General features: G+C 34.2%; 1 protein-coding gene across 4 annotated transcripts in view; it reads left to right on the top strand.

The window, feature by feature from the left end:
- LOC123704598 (intersectin-1-like) overlaps positions 1-21259 on the top strand; it is a 52290-nt gene extending 31031 nt beyond the window's left edge. For 2 of the 4 annotated variants that reach the window (XM_045652991.1, XM_045652990.1), the window contains 12 exons: positions 224-324; positions 851-914; positions 1820-1924; positions 2636-2698; positions 3023-3155; positions 4064-4211; positions 10720-10776; positions 11872-12035; positions 12393-12528; positions 16660-16749; positions 19484-19592; positions 20962-21259. In XM_045652991.1, the coding sequence (XP_045508947.1) occupies positions 224-324; positions 851-914; positions 1820-1924; positions 2636-2698; positions 3023-3155; positions 4064-4211; positions 10720-10776; positions 11872-12035; positions 12393-12528; positions 16660-16749; positions 19484-19592; positions 20962-21023 (1232 nt within the window). In that variant the 3' untranslated portion in view covers positions 21024-21259. The remainder of the gene's footprint in view (positions 1-223; positions 325-850; positions 915-1819; positions 1925-2635; positions 2699-3022; positions 3156-4063; positions 4212-10719; positions 10777-11871; positions 12036-12392; positions 12529-16659; positions 16750-19483; positions 19593-20961) is intronic. The other 2 variants (XM_045652992.1, XM_045652995.1) reach the window with 2 other exon arrangements.
- Positions 21260-21866: the final 607 nt, after the last annotated feature.

Raw genomic sequence — 21866 nt, 5'->3', positions numbered from 1 at the left:
TGTTCATATGAGGAATTCTGTTGTAATAAAAGAGTATACATATTATATATTATAGGTAATAAAAACCCGAATTCCAATAATTATCCGAATTATTGTAATATACAAATTGACATATTTATTTTCTTCTTTACGAATTAAATATTTTTTTATTAAATTATCTTCCTAAGTATGCATGCTACTAATTTCATAAAATAAATAGAAATATCTCCCATACATGTAACAGCAACGGAAGCGGTGACGTCACAAGCGAATCCAAGATGGCGGTGCGTGTACGAATTCGCCGCGAGAACTGTTGACGAGATGAGCTTACAGCCGGGAGATTTGGTGAGATTAATTATAATATAAATTGTATAATTATAATAACACTAGCTGTGCCCCGCGGTTTTACCCGCATTTCTCTACTCCTATTAGTCTTAGCTTGATGATATATAGCCTATAGCCTTCCTCGATAAATGGGCTATCTAATAGCGAAAGAATTTTTCAAATCGGACCAGTAGTCCCTGAGACAAGCATAGATGATACACACATAGTATGTAGCTTTTTGTTGGTGAAATAAATATAACTAAAATGCTAAAAATACAAAAATACTCTGTAATAAGATTAAGATACTATATTGTCACCGATCCGTGATAATTGTACAAAGTTTGAATTAAATCTGTCCGTTTGAAGTCAAAATCGAGTCTAAAGGAGTCGGTTACATACAAATACAGGCTATTAGCGTGTTAATAAATTTTTTAATCAGTTCATCATGTTCAAAGATTATACAAGCGATGTCGCGTGCAGAGAGCTAGCTATTATATTTACAATACTTACTAAGAAAATTTAATTTTATTCATGTATTATTTTTAAGGTATTCGAAGCCGAAGCCCCGCGGGGTGTCGCAGAGCCCGGATGGAAATGGGGCTCCGCTAGAGGTTGGATAATGTTAAATTATTTATCTATTTATTGATTTAATTTCATTTTCAATTATTACGTTAAAGTAAAGAATGAACGACTGAGTGAATGAATTAGAGAAGTAATAAAATGTATGCTCATTCATGTGGTTTTAATTTTTCTGTAATTAAATGAATTTAGATTCTTTATTTGAAAAATTTGCTCGAAAAATCTTCCGCGTCTATTTCAAATGTCACGTTATGAGTTTTAAAACTTTTTTTAGTTAATTAATGTATTAAAATAGTGTTATGTAAACATAAAAATTACTATATTTGAATAAATAACATTTGTTAAATACAGAAATTTACCTCATTTTCCTCTATATCTTATATATAAAATTCCCCTGTCACAATGTTAGTTACCATACTCCTCCAAAACGGCTGGACCGATTCTCATGAATGAACACAAAATGTGTGCATATCGGGTAGGTCTGAGAATTGGCTAAATTCTATTTTTCATACCCCTAAATGATGAAGGGTAAGGCAGAATAACGTTTGCCGGGACAGCTAGTGTATGTATATAAGGGTAACCTTCAAATTCAAATATATTTATTTGCTCATATATGGTTCATAAGGGTGTTACACAAAATTTTTTTATCGCATATACTGCCATTTTAAATGGCATGCAAAAATTTACAAATTAATACCTTATATACTAGTTGCTCCGCGCGGTTTCACCCCCGTGGCTCCACTCCTGTTGGTCGTACCGTGATGATAATTATATACCCTATAACCTTCCTCGATAAATGAGCTATCTAACACCGAAAGATTTTTTAAATCGGACCAGTAGTTCCCGAGATTAGCGCGTTCAAACAAACAAATTCTTCAGCTTTATAATATTATAGTACTTATACATTAATTTAATAATTTATGTATTATTATACCAGGTCGAACCGGCTGGTTCCCGGAGTCTTACGTGGAAGATTTGACAACTGCGCCCTCTGTGTACACAGAAACATTAGAGCCTGTGGAAAATAAGACACAATTGGAGGGTAGGTGGATATTTTATTAATAACAAGAACTTAAATTTTATGTGTTTTTGCCAACACGATCATTTTTTTATGATTTTGGAACAGTGAAAATAATTTTTAAATCCGTTATAGTATTTCTTCATTATCATTATTACATTTACTTCACAACCACATAAAATTGTTAAAAAAAATCATGGGCAACTGCGACAGCAAATAATTACGTATTATTTTGTAACAATTATATTATCATTAATTTAATTTTTTTTACTATCACAAATTTAAACTCACGCCATCTTTCTCCATGATGAAACAGATAAAATGCGTCGGTATTAAAGAATTTATCGTTACCATCACTACATAAACAAGTGATAACTGCGTTAAAAACAACCGACTTCAAACTTGCACTTGCAAAATTTACAAATACCTACAGACAAAAATGCTCATAAAATAAAAACTACTGGGCCTATCCGAATAAAATTTTTATGGGACCAATTCGACACCATCCCGCATCGAACAAAAGAAGAATCACGTAAATCGGTTCAGAAAAACCTCGGAGTAATCGGTGTACATACATAAAAAAAAAAAAATATACCGGCCGAATTGATAACCTCCTCCTTTTTTTGAAGTCGGTTAAAAACTTAGCTTAAGCTTAGTTATTTAAGAGGTAGGTAGTTATATTGGTAAATAAACTTTCTCTGAATAAAAACCATTCATTCGATAAAAAACTTACAGGTATAGCGGAAGTGCCAGAGCCGGAAATAGCAAGCGATTTGGGCGGAGCCATGCCTGCAGTTGGTGAGATTAATTTTAACCGACTTTAAATAAAAAAAATATTATTCTTTCTTGAACTGATTTTAAAAAGTGTAATATTGAATATGTTATTTAATAATTTTGTTGAAGTGAAACTACTTTATCGGGGTTGGATAAAAAATTAGTGTAACATTTTTCCGTTACGCGCCATCTTTTTCTTATCCCTACCACGCGTGTTTATTTCTGTAAAGTTGCATATGGTAAATTATTTTTTGAAAAGTAAGGATAAAGAAGTTTCACTTCTTACGTGTATAGTGTATACACTAGTACACGCACACATTTTTTTTATTAAACCTTCTCTCTCTCTAGAAGGCGGAGACTTCTACATAGCCGCGTATCCATACGCTTCAACTGAACCCGGGGATTTAACATTCGAGGCCGGAGAGAGAATAGAGGTGATACGGAGAGATGGGGACTGGTGGACCGGCAGGATTGGCGTGCGGTGAGTTAGTGAGTGAGTGAGAGAGAATGAGTGAAAGAAAGAAAGTTCTCTACAAGTTGGCATCATGTGAAATGAAGGTGGAATTCCTCCATCGAAAAAGGGATAACCAGTCCACTCGACTAAGTTAAGGCCCCGATGGATGATGTCGGAAAGTTGTTTATATTATGCTCTTCAGAGTTAATGTCGCTACAATTAGATGAGTGAATACAGAAAAAAATAAAGACATAATTTCAGCAGTTGATGAATGAATGAAAGTCTTTCGTTCATTCGTTCGTACAATTTTAGTGCTTTTCAGTGGGTTTGGCTTTAGTTGACTGAGTGAATGAGATTTTTTTATAAAAACCATAAAATACTGTCAGGTCCGGTATCGTATATCAGGTGAGTGAATGAATGAAATTATTTATTTATTTGGAGATCCAACAGAAACAATTACAGGAGTATACATAAATGAATGACATAAACAATAATAACATTTACAATTGTTTCCTCTACGTCTCACGGCGAACATAAATAGAACAAGTAAAAGAAAAAACTCACTTGTACAATTATTATCTGTTGCAAGGGAGCCAAATACTTAAAACTCATACAGACTTCTGAAATATTAAAGTAAGAGAAAAAGCATTAATTATATATAAATCGCCAATTAAGGTTATTTGGAATGAATGAAAAGAAATCGATTTTTTCCGGCAGTGTCGGAGTAACTACAAAGGTTTATACTTGAATAAATGATTAAATGACTTAAAAAATATTTTTATTAAGTATTTTACGCCTTTAATAAAGTTTTTTTTTACTGTCAGTCTGTCAGTTTTAGCATCATTATAAGTGACTGAATGAATTGTAAGAAAAAAACAATTACTTACGATATTTTTTAAATGCACGAAATACTTATGTATTAAAAAATATTCTAGAACCGGCATATTCCCGTCAAACTACGTGACAAAAGACACGACGACGGGCGATGAGCTCATGTCAGCGATACCGGAGGCCCGGGAGCCCGAACCGGAGCCCCAAGTCGAGGTGCAAGCTGTGGAGCCCCAACCGGAGCCCGAGATACCGGTGAGTGAGTGAATGAATGAATGATTTAGAAAGAAAGAAAATACATTTAATCCAACACACATAGAAAAACAAAATAAAAATATAAACAATACAAAAAAAAAACAACAACAGTGTATACATTTAGTTGGTCCTTACTTAAAAATGATCTCGGTAAAAACATTCTGTAATCATAAATTCAGGGATTTTTCAAGTTAATTACTCCATGTTGTCGGAAAATTAAACGGAACAACTAATTTTAGTACCGCATTAAACATTAATTAATAAAATTGTATTTATCTAAATATTATCTTCAAAGTTCCTCTTTCCGCGGACTTCTGTACAGTGCAGACGTATTTGAGATATCGTGTGTTAATAAATAAATAGATTAATTGGTGAATTTAATTAAAATTATAAAATAAATACGAACTTTCATACTAGGGTTTCATAAACTTCAGAGTGTGTCAGTGTCAGTGCAACCGTATAAGAGTAAAAGAGTCGGACATAGCGTATGTACTTCGTCGCGGCAAGTGAGCGAGTAAACTATATCGCGTGATCTACTTCTTCCATCGCTGTTGTCCTGGTACCTGACGGAGTGAGTAATGCCGTTTGTTAAACGAACACCACCGCAACTCGATGCGGCTAGTACATCCGAAGCTTCAACTGGACAGACAGGGACAGAGCGATATGATTCGGACCCAAGCAATGAACAAACTTCATACGGTATTACCAAACGTCAAAAACGTAAAAGAGAGGACGATCTTGGTACGCTGCGGCGCGACATGACGGAAATGTTTGGAAATCTGAAATCGGAAATCTCTGATTTAATGAATAGTTTCAAATCGCAACAGGACAAAAAGCTGTCACTTATACAAGCCAGCGTCGATTATTTGACCACAAATTTAGCTGAACTTAAACAATCTGTTGAGTTCTTCTCTGAAAAATATGATGAAATACATAATAAAATAGGCGTTTTGGAACAGGGATATAAAGAATACCGTTGCGTCACGCAAATGCTTGAAACAAAAATTGAAAACTTAGAAAAACAACTTCGGAATACAAGTGTAGAAATTCGCAATATTCCTATGAAGCCACAAGAATCAAAAAATGACTTGGTACAAATTGCTATTAATACTGGGAAGGCGCTAAAAATTGACATTCAGAAATCCGATATATCTGACATATTCCGTATTCCATCCAAAAATTCAACAAATAAACCTATAATAGCCCAATTAAACACCACATTACTCAAAGAAAACATCCTGTATGGAATAAAGAAATTTAACAAGGACAATGCCAACAATAAACTTAACACGAATCACCTTCAAATTGAGGGACAACCACGTCCGGTTTACATATCCGAGAATCTAACACAAAAAATGAAAAAGATTTACTTTCTGGCTAGAGATTTTGGAAAACAAAACAACTATAACTACTGTTGGATTTCAAAAGGGAAAGTATATATGCGTAAGCAAGAAGGCTTTCCACTTATAAAAATCGAATCTGAGGACGACCTGAAAAATCTCTCCAGTCAGATATGACTAATCCTGATATCATATTATTATTTTCTACACTTGTTTTGCTTATGTTTACATTATATAATTAATCTTAGTTTAAACCTATGTACGATAAGGAAGATTACTTACTTATATTATGTTACTAAATTTACATATAATATTATCATAAAAAAATTTTTTACAATCTATATTATTTGTAAAAGTCATTCAATTCCCATTATTCACAAACTTACAATATTACAAACACTACAAGCTCATAATAATACTCAGTGCACAACTACCCTCTGCGTAACGTACGCGTATGTGATAATAAAAAATGTAAGTTCATCTTTGTGTGGTGGCTATAACTATAATATTGAGTCAACCTCTGAAAGACAAATATGTAAGTATATTATTATTTTGTTTATGTTCTGTTCCGTGAATGTATATGCAACGGGTGATTATAGTATTATTAATTTATTACACACTTACGTAACTACAACTAAATTACTTTTGACTTGCAATTGCGTGGAATACAATGAAATTATCTACCTATATAGTTCTGTTGTACTATCAAAATATTCATGTGAATTCATAACTGTTAATAATGCAAAACTAGTCTGTATGGGCGGATTGAATTTTATTATATTATGGCATCACATAATATTTCAAATGTATAAGTGGCGAAATAAATATTGCGTATATTTTAATAACGTTCCTCTTATATTTTATGTCTCATATAAAACTGAACCGAATACCTACATAAACATAATTCGATCGTAATAATTTAAATATCATAAACGACATTGACTACTCGAATGATATCAAATGTACTTTGTTAGACAATACAAGTCTGCTTAAAACTATTCTTCCACATAATATATTTGATTCATTGTGTATAATAACGATAAACATAAGAAGTATACATCGCAACTTGGACGAATTTTTAGTTTTTATCAGTAGTCTCAATGTTAAAATTGACATTATTGTTTGTACAGAATGTTGGATAAATAGTGACTCAGTGCTTCCTAATATTAATAACTATAATTTATTTTACACACAAAAAAGTTTTAACCAAAACGATGGTGTTATGGTATTTGTTAGAGATGAGATCCCCGCCGTAGTCATGGAACCTAACTTCGAAGAGGGTAACTACCTCCTAGTACAAATTAACCCATCGATATCTCTGATATGCTCTTACAGACCCCCGTGTTTTCAGAATGCTTCCATTTACCTAGAATCACTTGACCTGTTATTACGAACCATTAACTCAGAGACAGTTATCTTAACAGGAGATATTAATATAAATATCATGCCCAACGCTAATAACAGATTTTCTACTGACTACTTAAACTTAACCGCCTCACATGGACTGTTACAATGTATTGACAAGCCAACACGATCTAACACCTGCCTTGATCATTTCATGGTTAAATCAAAAAAAAAAATGGAAACATTCATCTTTCCACCGTTTACGGATCATTGTCCCATTCTTTTATTTATATCGAAAACAAATGTTACAAAACTTGAATTAAATAAAAAAATTACACGTATTGATTATGATAAAGCCCAAAAACTGATTCAGAAAATTAATTGGAATGATCTTTACCAGGTCAAAGATACTAATATTGCTACTGAGTTGCTGATATCCAAATTACAAACAATAATCGCAGACAGTTCTTCTACTATTACTATTTCAAAAAGAAAAGCACCAATTAAACCGTGGATTACGAGAGGTATTATAAAGTGTATAAGAAAACGGGACAAAATGCACATTAAAGTTAAAAAAAATCCAAGTGATGAGATTCTGAAGGATAATTATACTAGGTATAGAAATATTTGCTCTAAGATAATTAAAAAACTTAAAAAAGACTATTTTAGAAATAAATTAGAACGGAGTTTGGGAAATATCAAAGAATCGTGGAGTGTCATAAAAGAATACTGCTTTCTAAACGCTAAGAGAGAACTATCATCTGAACTTTTAAACTGTCATAGCACACCGTTGGAATCTTTAAACACTGTTAACCAATATTTTACAACAGTTGGTAGTAAGCTTGCAGAAGCAATTCTTCATAACCTGAAAAGGAACGAAAAAGATCTGGCACGGGAAGCTTCTCACCTCACAGGACCGGTTCACTCAATGGTTGTCACAAACACTGATTCTAAAGAAGTAAATAAATTAATATCATCACTGAAAATAGACAGTGCTTCTGGCCACGACAATATCACCACAAAATTCATTAAGGAGTTTAAAATATATCTATCTGAACCAATTTCATATGTTTGTAACTTAAGTCTTGAGTCTGGAGTTTTTCCGAGGACTTTAAAAAAAGCAGTTGTGGTACCCATTTATAAAGGTGGATTAAAATCTGAACCAACTAACTACAGGCCAATATCTCTTTTAAGTGTACTGTCGAAGATCCTTGAAAAGCTTTTTAATAATAGATTAATCACATATTTGGAAAGAAAATCACTCCTAAACGACAATCAATTCGGATTTCGCAAGGGCCGTTCAACCGAGGATGCAATCCTGCATCTTACATCTCTAATCACATCCTATGTGGATAATGGTTACAAGTGTCTCAGTGTATTCCTTGATTTGCGTAAGGCTTTTGACACGGTGTCGGTCCTATTTTAATTTCAAGGCTTGAAAACCTTGGTATAAGAGGTGTAGCTATTGACTGGCTGCAAGACTATCTGACTAATAGAGAGCAAGTGGTGCGCCTTGATAATTTAACGAGCAGCAAAGCAGCCTGCACATACGGTGTTCCACAGGGGAGCACACTGGGACCTACGTTGTTTTTAGCGTACATAAACGAGTTATGTAGTCTCCCTTTACATTCTGCAAACACAATCATGTACGCTGATGATACAGTAGTTATCTTCCACGCCAAATCGTGGAGTGATTTGAAATTGATAACTGAAAAAGAGATGTGCAAAATCACTGCTTGGTTGGAAGATAGCCTGTTGTCAATAAATGTTGAAAAAACTAACTTCATCTGTTTTGGTAAAAGAATTTCTTCCATGCCTGGTAATCAATACAAAATTACTCTCCATTCATTCCCCTGCAATAGGACATTAACATCAACTCTTCAGAATACTATTTGCACATGTGAAGAAATTAAAAGAACCAATGAAACAAGATATCTAGGTGTTATAGTGGATGACAAATTAAGATGGGAACAACATATAAATAGCACAGTAAAAAGAATCAGAAGACTCATATTCGTGTTCAAAAATCTCCGATCTATTGCCAACACTACTCTGCTCATCCAGGTATACAATGCTCTTTGCCACTGTATACTAACTTATTGTATATCTGTCTGGGGAGGAGCCTGCAAAACTCTAATGTTACCTGTAGAAAGGGCACAAAGGGCTGTTCTTAAGGTTATGTTCTACCTTAATTATAAACATCCTACAACTGATATATACATCAAATCAAATGTTCTTAGTGTTCGAAAATCTTATATTTACCAGTGCATCCGCAGAAAACATCGCATGATAGATCTTTCTAATACAGAGGTAAAACGACTCAATCGGCTACCTATCCCCTCAACCTCATCCAAATTCGCTCAACATCAATATGAATTCTTAGCAACAAAATTGTATAACTTGTTAAATAGTAAATACAACGTTAGGGTTATAAATCATAATAAAATTAAACGAGTTGTGAAAGATTGGCTAAAAGATATGGATTACGAAGAAACAGAAAAATTAATGATGGTAAATCACTAGGACGTATTCACTCACCCACCCACATGTCATACGTACTAACTTACTCACATGCTCTGCACAAACACACACATTCACAAACACATACACACACGCAAACACACACACACGCACACACACACACACACACACACACACACACACACACACACATATGCGAACAGATACAAGCACACAATATTTATAACGGGAATGACTTCTTAAAATTGAAATATTAACTTCAGTTTGTCCTTTTTTTTGTATAAACAAAGGTATATATATATATATTTGTTTTTCCTTTTATCTATTTTTTACTGTTTAAACATAAAACTGTGAGTTTGCAGAAACATATGTAATATAGATATAAAGACTGGGAAGAAACTGGCCTTCGAAACACAGTTTACCACTAGTTCGAAGGTCAGGGTCTGAACATAATGCTGTACCTGTTTCTTGAAAAATAAATTTTTATTTATTTTTATTTATTTATTTATTTAAAGTATGTAAAAAGCTATTTTTTAAACTTATACTTTTGTAATTTTGCGAGATAATATGATTTCTGATATGTCTTATTCTTTCTAATGTGGAAGAGACTTTTTATATAGTATTCTCATTCTCATAATCTATGATATATAAAAAATCTAGCTCAGATACGTTACCCGCTCTCTATTTTGGCAAGAAAAAACTCAGGTAAGTGCCCGAGTTTCACTTAGTCACGCACCATTCAGCGTCGTGGCTGGACGTTCTTTTTGTATTTTAATCGGCAGTTGTTATTACGAAGTACATGAGTGAGACATGTATTATGTCTCGTGCGTGAGAGTGAAAGAGAGAACAACTGTATTGGTGATAATGCGTTAGTAAGTAGGTATGTATTAATTACGCTGTTTTTTAGTGCAATGATGTTGGCGTATGCCGCGTCTACTAGTATAATAGGTCATTGCTCATAATACGATTTTTTAGGGCCCCTTTTCATGCTCATTCGGCATTTAGTTTGTTATCCCTTATTCCCTAGTATTATAAATAAAAGTGAAAGTAACTCAGTCTTTCAGTCTATCCGTCTCTTCTTCACGCTTAAATCACTAAACCGATTTGGATCAAATTTAATATAAACATAGATTAAGAATTGAAGATAGAACACAGGATATTTTTTATCCCGCAATTCCGGGAACGAACTATGCGTTACTTTAGTTATTAAAAAAAACACACAATTCACTAGTTCCAATTTTATTTATTTTTGTTTCGATTGTTATTATGAAATCTATGCGGGTGAAGCCGCGGGCGGAAAGCTAGTTTATAATATAATTAAAATAAGCTTATTGGTACCTCAGCGGGAGCCCCCGGTGCAGTCTGTGGCGGAGCCCCAACATGAACCCGTGGACATAATGGTTAGTTGTGAACGAATGAATGAACAAGTGATAACTGCGTTAAAAACAACCGACTTCAAACTTGCACTTGCAAAAATGCCCATAAAAACTACTGGGCCTATCCGAATAAAATTTTGATGGGACCAATTCGACACCATCCCGCATCGAACAAAAAAAGAATCACGTAAATCGGTTCAGAAACCTCGGAGTAATCGGTGTACATACATATAAAAAAAAATATATACCGGTATATTTTTTTTATTTTTTATGTATGTACACCGATTACTCCGAGGTTTCTGAACCGATTAACGTGATTCTTTTTTTTATAAAATACTAACAGAAGGTATTTTAAAATGTAATTAGGGCGGCATTATTACCATAATCCTCGCTTTTGTGCGTTTATGGTAATAATGCCGCCTGCATTTAAAATTATTGTATTAACACATTTTTATTTAGATTTTAAGAGCCCTAATGGGCCTCTAATGAAAATTAATTCCTGGTCTCTTTATATGTTAAGTTCTTTAATGCACGGGCCACGTGAAGATATATTTTTGTATTTTATTAACTGTCTGGGGCCCCAGTTGAACCTTACTAATCTTAATATATATAAATCTCGTGTCACAATGTTTGTCCTCAATGGACTCCTAAACCACTTAACCGATTATAATAAAATTCGCACACCATGTGCAGTTCGATCCAACTTGAGAGATAGAATAGTTTAAATCTCAAATCGTTTTTGAGAAAGCGGGCGAAGCCGCGGGCGGTAAGCTAGTTTATCTATAATTTATTTACTTAAAAAATGTAGAAATAAATATGCGATCGAGTTTTTTTGCTTTTAAAATAACTAGCGGTCCGCCCCGGCTTCGCCCGTGGTATATATTTCGCAATAGCCCATGTTCTTTCTCAAGGTCTAAAGATTATCTGAAATGAAAATGAAATAAATTTATTTGTCCATTTTATGTTTTACAATTAATGTACGGCAGTGGGTCCCAAACTAAGTGAAATACTATCTGTGCCAAATTTCATCAAAATCGGTCCAGTAGTTTGCGTGACCATAAACCATACATACATACAAACCTTTCTTCTTTATAATATTAGCCATAATTTCCTTTCTAGAGGGAGGAACAAAAATCGTCCACACCCATATCATCAGAAGTGGCCAATATAACAGACAGTGTTAGGCCTTCGTCGGCCATGAGACGGGACTCCGGTCGGGACTCCGCTGCCGGCAGACGGGCTAAGGAAGTCGCACAGGCACTTGCCAATTATACGGCCACTAGGTGAGAACACTTCATCTAAAACCACTTTCGAATCGTCATTACATATTTTTAACATTTACCACCGATTCGGAAAGCAGTATCTATGGAGAAGAACCGGTAAGAAACTCCATAGTTGCTCTTTTAAATCATGTCAGTATTACAATTTAATTTTACATAATATGTAACTACATATTATTACAATGTTGCTAAGTGGTTGCTACATAGTGTAACTAAGTATTTAAAATAGTGAAATTTTAAATTTTCGACCTTGCATTGGCATTTGAATTGGTCGACTTTGCAAAAGAGCAAATTCTTCTTTTATTTGAACTCATAGACTTCATTTTATTATGATTTTTTAAAATTGTGCATAATTTTCAGCGCTGAACAACTCTCCCTAATGAAGGGTCAGCTTCTAATCGTCCGCAAAAAGGCAGATAGCGGGTGGTGGGAGGGGGAGTTACAGGCAAAGGGTCGAAACCGGCAAAGTGGCTGGTTCCCGGCTAGCTATGTCAAGGTGAGTAAACAGACAGACAGATTTTATGTTAAAACTAAGTACTTGGTAGTAAAAAAGATTACAAGACACATATACAAAAGCTAGATAGTTATTTCAAAATAAATAGTCCTACACTTGCAAAAAAACTGACATACAGACGAAAAAAACTATATTTCAAGTTAAATGCGCAAATAATTTATTTAAATCTATAAAGAATAGAAAAATTCGAGCACGAGGCGGGACTCAAACGCGCATCCTTAATGTTTCCCGTTTTTATAGCTGCACCACACTAACTTTCCGCCCGCGGCTTCGCCCGCGTTTTCAAAGAAAAACCCGCATAGTGCCCGTTCCCGTGGAATTCACGGGATAAAACCTAACCTATGTGTTAATCTCTATAACTATGTTACCCTCTATAAGTGTCCATAATTTCATTGAAATCGGTTCAGTAGTATTTGCGTGAAAGAGACAAACACACACACACACACACACACATCCTCACAAACTTTCGCATTTATAATATTAGTAGGATTTTAATTAGTGATGCAACGAATACTACTTTTACGAATACGAATACGAATATCAAACCCACTATTCGGCGAATACGAATACTTTATCTCTTCTGTCTCTCTTTTCTCTCTCTCTTCTCTCTCTCCTCTCTCTCTTTTCTCTCTCTTCTCTCTCTCTGTCTTCTCTCTCTTTCGTCTCTCTCTTCTCTCTCCTCTATCTCTTTCTTCCCTCTCTCTCTTCTCTCTCCCTCTTCTCTCTCTTCTCTCTCCTCTATTTATTAGTGATCCAACGAATACTATACGAATACGAATATCAAACCTACTATTCGGCGAATACGAATACTTTATCTCTTCTGTCTCTCTTTTCTCTCTCTTCTCTCACTATCTCTCCTCTCTCTTCTCTCTCTCGGTCTTCTCTCTCTCCTCTATCTCTTCTCTCTCGGTCTTCTCTCTCTTTCTTCTCTCTCTTTCTTCTCTCTCTTTCTTCTCTATCTCTTCTCTCTCTCTGTTCTCTCTCTTCTCTATTTATTAGTGATGCAACGAATACTACTTTTACGAATACGAATACGAATATCAAACCTTCTATTCGGCGAATACGAATACGAATAGTTCGCCTTGGTAATAAAAGACTTATTTATTTAATGAATGTTTACTCTTCTAATATTTAAATTTTACAATAGGCAAATTTTTATTTAAAAAACATAAAATTCGTAGATTTTCTGGTTTAAGGCGATTTTTTTTTCAGTCTGGATGTTTCCATCCGTTGAAAAAAGTCTTTCCACACACACCACAGGACAGTTCTTTGGCATATTATGATATATTATGTAGTTAGATATAAGTCACATATTATGTAATATTGACATGATGTTAAAAGAGCAACTATGGAGTTTCTTGCCGATTCTTCTCCATAGATACTGCTTTCCGAATCGGTGGTAAATGTTAAAAATACTTATGTAATGACGATTCGAAAGTGCTACTAAATAGTAGTCTAATTGAATAAATGAATGTTTGAGTTTGAGTTTTCCGAAGCGACTGTATATGGCTTCAGTGAAAAATATTTTTGGGCGAGTTTTTTCTGACTTGGAAAATGGACATTTTCTCGCCAAAAGGCCAATGGATCAGCAGTTTCTGCATACGTCATATTTTTACGCGCGATTTTTAAATCTGTAGTAAATAGAGTTGCGTACAATAATATTCGTTTTTAAATATATAATATTCGGCGAATACGAATATTCGTATTCGTATTCGTTGCATCACTAGAAATAATATATCAAATCAATATCAAAAATAATAATATCAATTTATTGGAACGAAGTTCCTTATCGCGCGTTGTGAAAGAGTAGACGGAAAAAAATTCTCACGAAAAGTATAACGACACATTTTGTGACAGAAATCTCTCTATCTCTCATCGAAAGCAAATCAGCTATTTTAGTAACTTCGTTCCATCCGGGTGACCCTTGACACCTCTCAAAACTTCTCTCCTCTCTCTCCCTTCTCTCTCTTCTCTCTCTCTTCTCTCTCTTCTCTCTTTCTTCTCTCTCCTCTCTATTATCTCTTCTCTTTCTATTCTCTCGTCTCTATTTTATCTCTCCTTTCTCTCTTCGGTCTCTCTCTTTTCTCTCTCTCCTCCCTCTCTCTTATCTTCTCTCTCTTCTCTGTCTTCTCTTCTCTCTCTTTTATCTTCTTTCCCTCTTCTTTATCTCGTCTGCCTCTCTTTTCTCTCTCTTCTCTATTTTCTATATCTTATCTCATTTCTCTCTCCTTTCTCTCTTTTTCTCTCTTCTCTCTTTTCTCTCCTCTCTCTCTCCTCTCTCGTTTTGCTCTATTTTCTCTCTTCTCTTCTCTCTCTCTTCTCTATTTCTTCTCTCCTTTCTCTCTCTCCTCCCATTCTCTTCTCTCTCTTTTATCTTCTTTATCTTTTCTCTTTTCTCTCTTTTTCTCTCTCACCTCTCTCTTTTCTCTCTCTTCTCTCTCTCCTCTCTCTCCTATCTTCTCTGTTCTCTCTCTTCTCTGTCTGATCTTCTCTCTCTTTTATCTTCTTTTTGCTCTATTTTCTCTCTCTTCTCTTCTCTCTCTCTTCTCTATTTCTTCTCTCCTTTCTCTCTTTTCTCTCTCTCCTCCCATTCTCTTCTCTCTCTTTTATCTTGTTTATCTTTTCTCTTTTCTCTCTTTTTCTCTCTTCTCTCTTTTCTCTCTCACCTCTCTCTTTTCTCTCTCTTCTCTCTCTCCTCTCTCTCCTATCTTCTCTGTTCTCTCTCTTCTCTGTCTGCGATTCTCTCTCTTTTATCTTCTTTCCCTCTTCTTTATCTCGTCTGCCTCTCTTTTCTCTCTCTTCTCTCTTTTCTCTCTCCTCTCTCTCATCTCTCTCTCTTCTCTCTCTTTTTGCTCTCTTTTATCTCTCTTTTCTCTCTTCTCTCTCTTCTCTTCTCTCTCTTCTCTCTCTTCTCTCTCTCTTCTCTCTCTCTCTCTCTTCTCTCTCTCTCCTCTCTCTCTCTCTCTTCTCTATTTATTAGTGATGCAACGAATACTACTTTTACGAATACGAATATCAAACCTACTATTCGGCGAATACGAATACGAATAGTTCGCCTTGGTAATAAAAGACTTATTTATCTAATGAATGTTTACTCTTCTAATAATTAAAATTTACAATAGTCAAATTTTTATTTAAAAAACAAAATTCGTAGATTTTCTGGTTTTAGGCGATTTTTTTTCAGTCTGGATGTTTCCAGCCGTTGAAAAAAGTCTCTCGTTCGTTCTTTTCTTAAGAAATCGTGTAAATCGTATTGCGTTCCGTAATTGTGAAAATTGAATTGTGTGTACATTTAAATACATAATTAGACTAATCAACTTTCTTTTGTAATATTTGCACACCCAAACAATGGGTAGAATGTATTAGCCACATAATATTGTAATTAAAACATCTATAATTTGTAACTACATACTTGCAAATAAAAGTAATTTGAATTTGAATTTGAAAAAAGAAAAAAGGATCAGCAGTCGGTCGTTGCGGTTAAGGGCCCTCTATTTTTACGCGCGATTTTTAAATCTGTAGTAAATAGAGTTGCGTACAAAAATATTCGTTTTTAAATATTCTTATATTTGCCGAATACGAATATTCGGTAAACGTCTACTATTACGAATACGAATACGAATATTCGTATTCGTATTCGTTGCATCACTAATTTTAATGCCATAAAAGAAAAACCATCGAATTCAACAGACAGTTCTGTGCATTTTGAGAAACAAAAGCACACACACACATAAATTAATATGCAAGATCTCCACAACACACTGCCATTTTTAACCGACTTCAAAAAAAGGAGGAGGTTATCAATTCGGTCGGTATAATATATTTTTTTTATGTATGTACACCGATTACTCCGAGATTTCTGAACCGATTTACGTGATTCTTTTTTTGTTCGATGCGGGATGGTGTCGAATTGGTCCCATAAAAACTTATTCGGATAGGCCCAGTAGTTTTTATTTTATAAGCATTTTTGTCTGTATTTGTAAATGTTGCAAGTGCAAGTTTGAAGTCGGTTGTTTTTAACGCAGTTATCACTTGTTATTCTACAAAATATTTCAAAAATTACGTCAAAAAACACAAAAAACTCGATTTAAACCCGTTATTTTTAATTCTCAGGTGTTACAATCGTCTGGACGCACTTCAGGTCGGACTACGCCCGTTTCGTCCAAAATGGACGCATTGCCCGCGGAAACTGTCATCGATAAGGTAAATCTATACATATAATAAATCTGTAGAAGGGTCAATTCTGTACATTGAAAATATTGAAAAAATAAATAGGGGGTGTTACTGGATCGATACCAAACACAAATATGTGATTAAAAAAATTTTTGTCTGTTTGTGCTGACATCACGTGAAAACTAACGGTTCGATTTCGATGAAACTTGGTATAATTATACCTTATTATCCTGCGCATAAAATAGGATACTTTTATCCCGGAAAAATACGTAAAATAAAATCTTAATTTTTTGCGCGGACGGAGTCGCGGGCGGAAGCTAGTAAATAATATAATATTTATTTAATATTTAAAATTAATAAAATCTGTGAAATTTTAGTTATAAAGTTATGTACTTACGGCCTTACTAATAAAAAGTTAAACAATGGATAAATTTCTACCATTTTCTACCATAGCTGTGTCCTGCTCTTGCTCACATGAAACGTCAATCATAAAAACGAGACAGGTTATTGCAATAACTAATCCATTGCAAAGCGAATGGGTAACATTTTGTTAGTAAGACCGTAAATGTTCAAAAATAATAAAAGTGTTTAATATTCAAATTTATACTAATGTTATAAACTGTAGAGTTTGTTTGTTTGAACGCGCTAGTCTCGGGAACTACTCTTCCGATTCGTAAAATTATTTCGGTGTTTGCCCATTTATCGAGGAAGGCTATAGGCTATATATCATCACGCTAACACCAACAGGAGCGAAGTAATGCGGGTAAAACCGCGGGGCACAGCTAGTTGTTTGTAATCTTTATCAATATTATGTTTTAAGCACTTCTCTGTCATGACATATTTAAATTTTTAAATACTACATTGTGACTATTTTAAATCTGTCACTTATCTATATATTTTATGTCATAAAAATGCAAATACCAAGATATATCCAAACATAATTTATTTATTACATCATTCGTTCACTCAATCTATAATGTGCCTAAATCTTATATATATTGTATGCTTTTTAACTAACTCGTGTTAACAAAAAAGAGCGTGTGTGCCAAGCACACGTGTCAGAAGTGAAACTTCTTTGGCAAGATTCGAAGATACCAAAATCACCTTACTCCATGACGTGACGGTATTGCCTTTCTTGAAATTTTACTCTCAACGCGCTTAAAGAAGTTTCACTTCAATAATCTTATCAAATACAGGGTGGAAGGTTAAGATGGGGCATGAAGGGCAGGTACCTTAACCGTTGTAGCTACATGAAAACTTTCTTAGGAGACTATCCTTAAATTCTTGAGAAATTTTAATCTGCATTCACAGATTTTTGAAAAAATGTACGGTCAGCAAAGAAATCGGCAGTTTTCAAAAAAATTTTTTTGATGCCAATCGATCCAGTTTCTCATGGGGATCAAAACACTCTAAAAGACCAACTGAGGTATGAGTACTAGAAAAGTCAGAAATCGCGAAAAACTATTTCCACACATTCACTAAGAAAATAAGTGATTCAACATAAGATGCGCTAATAGAAAACTCCAAAGAGATTTTCAGGCTTCAATATTTTTTGTTTCTGATTATTAAAACACATACCGACAATAAGAAGAAACATTAATTTAATTAAACGGGTGTCAAAGAAAATAAAAAATAACAAAATAATAACAAAAAACATACATTGCGTATTCTCATTCAATACGCGTGAACGACGCGGACGTGTCAAGCTTTTCTTAAATGAGCCACTTTCTGCTAGATTTTTTACAAGATTCGCAATTACCTTTCGCGTCGGTACCTGTCGCATTGGGTATTTATTCCTGTACCATTCCAATGCAACTGTTGGGTTTTTATTATTTAAAAAGTAAGCCTCTAACAGATCTAAACGTTCCAAATTATTTAAGGACATTTTTAGTGAAGACTAACTTTTGGTAACTTTTGTTTTCTATGTGTTAGGCTGGTTGCAGAGCTTGACCGACCGTCAGTGCGTACCGTCGGTCCTGACGATACGCATCAACAATTGTATGACTATGACACTAATGCGCATGACAATACGCGTGCGTATGGTCGGTCTAGCTATGAACGGTTTTATGAATTTCCATACATATGACAAGCGCGACTGACGTACGCACTGATGGTCGGTCAAGCTCTGCAACCAGCCTTATTGTTTACATAAGCCATAAAAATGTGACGTGTTCGTTCGATATTCAAATTTAAATAATTTTTCATCTCGTGCACGAGCTGCCAGCCACCGCCCGCTCACGCCCCGCGTCGCTGGCATGTTATGCTGCCGTGCCTTTGTATTTTTACTTGTTCATGAATGAAAAAAGTTTCTCGCGATTTCTGACTTTTCTAGTACTCATACCTCAGTTGGTCTTTTAGAGTGTTTTGATCCCCATGAGAAACTGGATCGATTGGCATCAAAAAAATTTTTTTTGAAAACTGCCGATTTCCTTGCTGACCGTACATTTTTTCAAAAATCTGTGAATGCAGATTAAAATTTCTCAAGAATTTAAGGATAGTCTCCTAAGAACGTTTTCATGTAGCTACAACGGTTAAGGTACCTGCCCTTCATGCCCCATCTTAACCTTGCACCCTGTATATGCTGTCTTACCACAAAAACCTTTAGACAGGGTTTAACTTTAAACGCGGGTTCTCTTTAATCCGGTTTTGTCGTATTTCACATAGACAACTATTAAAGTGACAGATCCCTGGTTTAAAGTTAAACTGCGTTTAAATTGTTTTGTGGTAATAATGCTTTTTAACTCACTCATTCATTCACTAACAGGTGATAGCCCTTTACCCGTACACGGCACAAAATGCTGACGAATTGAGTTTTGAGAAGGACGATATCATAGCTGTTACCGACCGCAGTCAGGATCCGGACTGGTGGCAAGGTAATTCATTCATTCATTCGTTCATTCGTTCGTTCGTTCGGTGAATTATTAACTTGTCATGCAGTCTAGCTAATTTATTCGTGATTTTTAAGCTATTGCATAGCTTCTATCGCGGGCCTTGAGCGCGGGGACCGAATCGAGAAATTCCGTAACGAAAAAACCCAACCACGTTATTACATATTTTAACATTTACCACCGATTCGGAAAGCAGTATCTATGGAGAAGGACCGGCAAGAAACTCCATAGTTGCTCTTTAAAATCATGTCAATTTCGTTCGTTCATTTAGTCAGTGATTTAATAATCTACACTAATATTACAAAGAGGAAAACTTTGTTTGTTTGATTGTAATGAATAGGCCCATAAACTACTGGACCGATTTTAAAAATTCTAATTCTAATTCCTTCATAATTCCTTCCTACCGTCAATCTTTCATTAGTTCCGTTAGTTCATTTTTTCAGTGATTCGTTCTTCTATCAATTCATCTAGTCATTTATTCACTCGGTTCATAATTTATTCAATAAGGCCGGTTGCAGAGCTTGACCGACCGTCAGTGCGTACCGTCGGTCCTGACGATACGCATCAACAATGTGTATGACTAAACAATAATATGATACACGTACGACAATACGCGTGCGTATGGTCGGTCTAGCTATGAACGGTTTTATGAATTTCCATCCATATGACAAGCGCGACTGACGTACGCACTGATGGTCGGTGAAGCTCTGCAACCGACCTAAATAATTCCTTAACACATTCGTTCAAATATGTAATTTATAACTTTACTAACCTTGTTTTATCTGCGCTTCTAAATTAACATATCATGTAATTCTTTATATTCTCTCAATTATTTGATCGTCCATTTTATTTATGAACTAAAACTGTAATATAATAAATACAGTACTCCAAAAGTGATAATGCGCATAGAAATCTTCGTCACAGTTTGATAACTGTCATATTCCCGGAGCGTCCGAAGACGATATGTATATAGAGTGGTTAAATGCATTTTTTAGTAAAATTTGTTTAGTCAAATGAAATACATTTCGGAAATACGACAATTAGCGAAGATTTGCATGCGCATTATTAATTTTGGAGTACTGTAATTGAGTATTTTGATATTTAGAAAAAAAAAACATTTTAACGGATTTTAAACGCGATTTATTCGCGTGTTAAAATCGCGTTTAAAATCCGTTAAAATATTTAATGTCTAAATGTATAATACTCGCGCAAAATCAAACACTAGAAAATACTATGAATTTTGATATTAATAGAATGAAATTCCGTGCTTGATTATTCGTTCATCAGTCATTCATTCATCAATTTATTCATTCATTCATCTGAAAATGTTTAAAATAATATATTTTCTTTACAGGCGAGCTACGAGGCATGACGGGTCTGTTTCCAAGCAACTACGTGACGAAATTAGTGAATTAAACTATTAATATTATATTAATTATAATATTTATTTAGAAATCACTTCGCTTTCTGTCATTGTCATGTTAAAAATAATTAATTTAGCTTGAATAAAAATATGCTGTTTTAGTGCTCTAGTAAATTATAGATCATCTAAAAAATGAATTTGAAGTTAATAATAAAAAAAAGTTGTGTGGTTTTATGAAACCACGGTAAAAGTGAAACTTTTTTTCACACTATAGACATTTAACTAAAAATTATCGTATTTGTACGATAATTGTCGTACGTATCGTGCGTCACGAGACATGCGCTACACAGACCAACAAGTTTGAGACGATGTAATAAAAGTTTCACTTTAACAAATAAGCAAAAAAATGATGTTTTTGCGTTTTAATAATGAGAAATTGAAATATTATAAAAAAAATTACGAAGTATTTTGACTTGTTGATAAAGTTACTTATCTAACACATTTTAATGTTAAAATACATTGTCTTTAACTGACAGATAGGTAAGTTAAAAATAACCTATCCAGAAGTTGGAACTATGTTATTATTGTATTTAAAAAATAAAAGTATTATAATATTAAAATGAAACTTTTATTACATCGTCTCAAACTTTTTGGTCTGTGTAGCGCATGTCGCGTGACGCACGATACGTACGATAATTATCGTACAAACGCGATAATTTTTAGTTAAATGTCTATGGTGTGAAAAAAAGTTTCACTTTTACCGTGGTTTCATAAAACCACACAACATTTTTTTATTGTATTCTTTCAAATTTCATTCATAAATTATATGTAGTTGTTTGTGTAGATGTTACTCGAAATAAATGATTAGAATTGAAATTTGTGTTTTATTTATATCA

The sequence above is a fragment of the Colias croceus genome, chromosome 30, assembly GCF_905220415.1.
Source record: "Colias croceus chromosome 30, ilColCroc2.1".
Lineage (NCBI taxonomy): Eukaryota > Metazoa > Arthropoda > Insecta > Lepidoptera > Pieridae > Colias > Colias croceus.
Note: the sequence above shows the minus strand (reverse complement) of the source record. Positions and strands in the feature narration are given on the sequence as shown.